This window comes from Crocuta crocuta, unplaced genomic scaffold (genome assembly GCF_008692635.1).
Source record: "Crocuta crocuta isolate KB4526 unplaced genomic scaffold, BGI_CrCroc_1.0 scaffold317, whole genome shotgun sequence".
NCBI lineage: Eukaryota > Metazoa > Chordata > Mammalia > Carnivora > Hyaenidae > Crocuta > Crocuta crocuta.
In genome coordinates, this window is record NW_027530984.1 from 1,906,603 (window position 1) to 1,911,955 (window position 5,353).

General features: G+C 43.5%; 1 protein-coding gene across 1 annotated transcript; it reads right to left on the bottom strand.

Annotated features, from left to right (window-relative positions):
- Positions 1 to 667: 667 nt before the first annotated feature.
- Positions 668 to 1,819, bottom strand: MYF6 (myogenic factor 6). The gene is made up of 3 exons (XM_077770190.1): positions 1,292 to 1,819; positions 1,048 to 1,138; positions 668 to 786 (listed from the first exon to the last, which is right to left on the bottom strand). Exons 1-3 carry the CDS (start codon positions 1,817 to 1,819, stop codon positions 668 to 670), a joined length of 738 nt encoding a protein of 245 aa, XP_077626316.1.
- Between the last annotated feature and the right edge of the window lie 3,534 nt (positions 1,820 to 5,353).

Genomic DNA, 5,353 nt, shown 5'->3' on the forward strand with positions numbered 1-5,353 from the left:
TAGGAAAACAATCCATTTCCTCCCTTTAAATCAGCCCTTAAGAAAACACCTAAGTAAACGGCGTGGTGTGGCATCTAAATTAAAATAGGGCTCCTCTTGATTTATGTGCACATACTCCCAAACATATTTTTCACTTCAGTCAAATTAGGACCAACGTGGTTCAGAAAGAAACTTATTTTTTAATATTACGATATCAGGATCCTCGCACATTTTATATGCAATCCGTCACTCCACATTTAAAATATATTTCTTAGGTTTACATAAAAAAATGAAAGTACTAAGATTATTTACAAAAAAATACATTCAGTACCACTAACATGTAGATGCAACGTTCCCACTTTGCTTCGGACAGGAATGAACTTCTTTTGAACATGGCACAAAAAAAGATCAACGTAATAAAAGTAGTATGTTACACAACCAAACAAAAACAAAGTAAGGCCACTCGCGGTTCCAAAAGTAAAAGCCCAAGGCCCAGAGGCTTTTTCATCTGCGCGTGCACGACAGTTTCTGAGAAGTTTCTTTGTGAACATGTCTCCTTCCCTTTCATAAACTTGTGGGTCTGGGTTCCTAAATATTAATGTAATGTGACCCCATCTAAAGGATTAGGCGAAGGAGGGAGGGTGGGATCTTCCTGCTGTGTGGAGAACATCCCAACTCCCGCTCCGAGTTACTTCTCCACCACCTCTTCCACGCAGGGGAGCTTGCGTTCCTCCGAGGAAATGCTGTCCACGATGGAAGAAAGGCATCGAAGGCTACTGGAGGCTGACGAGTCAATGCTTGCCCCTCCTGAGCGCAGAAAAAGAAAAACACACACACACATACACACACACACACACAAGTATAGCCCCTAAGGAATGAAGAACGAGGCGGCTCCGGGCGGGCGCGAGGCGGTTCAAGGCAGTGCGGGAGGACCTGGTCCCCGCGCGCGCGAGGAGCGCGCTCCTCGCAGGGCGCGTCCCAGCGCCGCCAAGGTCCGAGCCCTCTCCACCCCAGCCCTCCCTCCCGGCCTGTTCTCTGGCACGGCCCAGAGCCCTTCTTTTACTTTACCTTCCTTGGCAGTTATCACGAGCCCCCTGGAATGATCCGAAACACTTGGCCACTGGGAGCTGCAGGTGCGCAGGAAATCCGCACCCTCAAGCTGGGGAAAAACCAAGGCCGCAGAAGATTAGGGAAGAAACGTCGGTTCCGGGGAGGGAGTGGGGGAAGCAGCTTTGTGGGGGCGTCTCCCCTACTTCCTCGGGCCGGGTACGAATTTCCTGCCTGTTGCAGGCACCCCGAGTTCACGGGTCACTGGGGGGTTCATNTCCTGCTTGGGTCTGTAGCTGAAGGGGTCCCCCCCTAGCTCCTGCATTTTCTCCTGCTGATCCAGCTGATGGAGCAGGTCCTGCAGCCGCTCTATGTAGCTGATGGCGCTCCGAAGAATCTCCACCTTGGGCAGCCTCTGGTTGGGGTTGGCCACAGTCCGCCTCTTCAGGGCCTCAAAGGCTTCGTTGATTTTCTTTAGTCGCCTCCTCTCGCGCAGGGTGGCAGCTTTCCGCCGGTCAGTGGGGGCAGATTTTCTTTTGCAGGTCTTGCAAGCCCAGATCAGACATTGGCCGGGGCAGTGGGGCGGCTGCAGGCCCGGGGGCGCCAGGACATGTTCCTCTCCGCTGCTGTCGCTCCCAGCTTCCGGGGGCATTTGGTCCTGGCAGGGGGACAAAGTACCATCACTCCCTGGGTACAAAGGAGAGCCCTCTGCCACTTCTAATGGCTGCAAGGTAACATTTTCCCCGTCCAAGTAGAAGAAATAGGAGCCAGTTTCAAAAAGGTCCATCATCATGTTCTCCTCCTTGGCCTCTGACTCGGTCTGAACTGGGTGATGGGCTCAAAAACCCAGAGGAACCACCCAGATGGCATTTAATTAGTGCGGTGACATAAGTCGCCCCAGCTTTATATATAGTAGCTCCTGAAACTCAATCCAACTTTTAGCTGTCATGGAGCATCAGTCTACCAATGTGATTCCAGCCAGTGCTCTCTTGAATATCTAGTTTGAAAGAAACTAGAGAAGTGTCACCTCCAGGAGGATGGGGCAATCTGTATGCGGAACAGGTTAAAACAAAGTACTCGGAGAGAATCCTACAATTTAAATAAAGCATTGAGTGCCTCCCTTTAAGATAGTTTAGATGCTAACCTGTTTACAGGACAACTTCAAAACAACTGGGGATTAACGCTGCTCCATTCCCCTCCCCCAGGCTCATCTGAATTCTAAGTATAGACCCATGATGAAAGATTTCAAAGGCAATAGCCATTGCTCCAAAATAGCCTGGTTAATATTTGCAGAGTGGTTCAGCTCTTTTCTCTGTCCTGCCTGTCAAAAAGATGCCATTCCTGTGATTAAAACCATTACAGTCCTTCAAAGGTTATACATGACTTTCAGGCTTCAACCTCAATAGCAGCAGGTAAATCTCTTTCCTCTCTTTTACTAAGGCTGTAAGATGATTTGGGAGCTGGAGGGGTGGCTGGAGGGTGCTCAGATTCCTTCCTTGGCTCTCTTTTTTTGGGGGGGGATTCTGATTTCTGTACCCCTCCATGGGGGAGCAGCGGTACCAATGAGGTAAGGGGTGGGGCACAGGGGTGGGGTTGCAATACATATTATCACTTCTCTTTAAAAAACAGTTTTAGTGGAAACAAGACTCACACTATAGCTACTTTGTATTTCAGAATTCTAGGTGGCCCCCTCCACTCCAAGGTGCCTCTGTTCTGCAGACTGTGCTCACACCTTGTTAGTTTACATTCTTGATATACATTGACTCCAAATAGGATTTGGATGAGAGAGCACTGAATCCTAACTACTAGACCACCAGGGAGCGTCAGGATTCAGATGAGAAAGGTGGTGACCAAGGTGCAAGCAAGGAAGTAAAACATTTTAACTGCAGCTTGCCATGGTCGAATGCACACAAGTATGGTGGCTGGGGAAGCAGCACAATATAAGGATGATGTACGTGAGTTCTAGATTCGAAAGAACCCCCTAGTATGTTAATTTCTAGGTATGTGTACATAGACTAGTACTAGCTCTTGGTTTCCTCAAGATAGCAGTGGATGTCTTAGAGGTTTTTGTTGAGGATTGACTAAAATGATATCATGCATGTGAAGCACATAGCCTTCTATTAGTTGCTTGATGAACCTTAGCATTTAAAGCATAAGGCTGTGTACAGGGCTAAGACATTTTTTTTTTTTTTTAAATGAAGGAAATAAGCAGAGCTATTGCAGAGGGGTTTTCCCCCTCTGTTACTATCGTGCATTTTTTTTTCTTTCTGGAAGGGCACCCTTCACCTATAAATGGCCTTTGGGATGACAGTCAACCTTGGTTTTGGCCTTTCTAGTCAGTGCCTGAAAAAGTAGATGGAAACATAAGGTCTTCTTATTTTACCCCCAAGCAGGGATAATTATAGGCTATGTTCACTTTGACTACATTATGTAAATGAATAGAGTGAAGACAGTACAAGGGACCAATGGTCAGACAATGAAGGAACAGCTCTATTTTTTAGTCCTGTCACTTATTCCAGAAGATAATTCTTCATAGTCTCTTCCTATTGAGCAATAGGCTTGGGGTGTTTTGTTCCAACATTTTTGGCTGTTTTTATGTTTTTGTTATTGTGCAGCTGAATAATTTCCTATCAAGTTTTAGAACCATTTTAAGGATTTTGGAAAGGTAGGAAACCCAGGGAAGAATAATAAGAAGCCATTATTTTTGTATGTGACATTTTCTCCTGTTTCTAGCAGGGCTGGTTGCTAACATGAGCAGTTAAGATAGCAGATTGGAGGCTCTAACAGCTCAGGGTATAGTCTAACGTCCATTATGGAAAATTAGCCTGTGCTCTTAACCACACTGTATGATGCATTTTATGATGTGAAAACAATTTAAAGAGTCATATTTAGCCAGTAAAAGTATATAACATTATTGCTAAGATTCTTAAGATTAACAATAATTCAAATTCACTTATTCAATGTTTTGGGGGTACCTACTGTCAGATAGTGCCCTGGGGGTAAGCATAAAACAGTAAAAAATGATCCCTTTTCTCATGGAGTTTGAATCTAGAAGGGTGAATGAAACTGACCAAGATAAAAAAAATGAGAAATAGCCCTCAAATTGGGGTGCACAAGGCTTAGATTACAGTCATTTTAGCTTGTGAATTCTTAGTCAACTCCTATAACTCAAATTCTCAGTTTTTTAATCCATAAAATTGTTGGAGTGACAAAAGGTACTCATACTCACAAAGGTAGTGATGAGATGAAGTTTTTAAAATTGTGCAATCCCTTAAAAATTTCACATATTCTATAAAAGTACTTCACTAATGGAATTAGGTATAGGCAAAAAGTGAGATAAGAAAAATAGCTAATGTAAGAAATTTTGTTGCCTGGATAATAGAAGTGATGTTAAGGTGGTACCATTCTTAGACTCACTATTGATTTTAAGGGGTATCAGATAGATGTGAGGGAATCTGCACATCATGAATCTACCAAAGGATGTGAAAGCTCACACTTTCTTTTTAAATTTTTCCCTCATTCAAGTATTGTCACTGGAGAAACAGTGAGTTAAAAATGTATACAGGGAAGATTCTAGAAAGTAGAAAAAACTTTGAGGTGCTGATCAATATCAACCTCTCAGACAGGAGGTGGCATGTCTTTGTGTGAATGCAAACTTTACTACTGAATTGTTGTTCCTTATTAAATTATAAAGCCCCTTTCCCAACATTCTCTAGGACTCAGGCCAATAAAGTTTAGTGTTGTTGTTCACCTTGGTTGAAACAGCCTTTTCCTTCTTTTGGTGTTGTTTTGGGGGCTACGGGTGGAGGTGCGAGGAGAGAAAAAGGAAATGCCAGCTTGGGAAATAACCACACATTATTAGATTAGGTAATGGGAAAATACGCAATGCTTCCAAACAACTAATGGGTGAACTCTTGGAACTCAAACTGTTTACAGAATATGAGATGCTTGTAATCGCAATTGCGTTATTTCTCAGCAGAACTTGGGAGACACAGACCTTGACAATGGTCCAAACAGGTTTGTGTAAACCAAAATCCTCCAAACTTAAAACAGTGCAAGTAGGTTTTTAAAAATTAAGGAAAAATTAATAGCAATGAGAGAATAATCATATTAAGGAGCAATTATTTACTTCGGGGGCCTAGAGTTCATTCATAACAAAACCTGAAACTAGGCTGGTGATAAAATTGAGTTTTCAAAGTCTACCAGCTCATTATTCTTACTTTCTGCTGAATTATTTGTAAACGTATTTTCTTCTTATCATCTCCACAAAAGCTTCACTGTATCCAGTTCTTCTCCGTGAAAAGAAGTGGGAGGGAAAGGATTATGG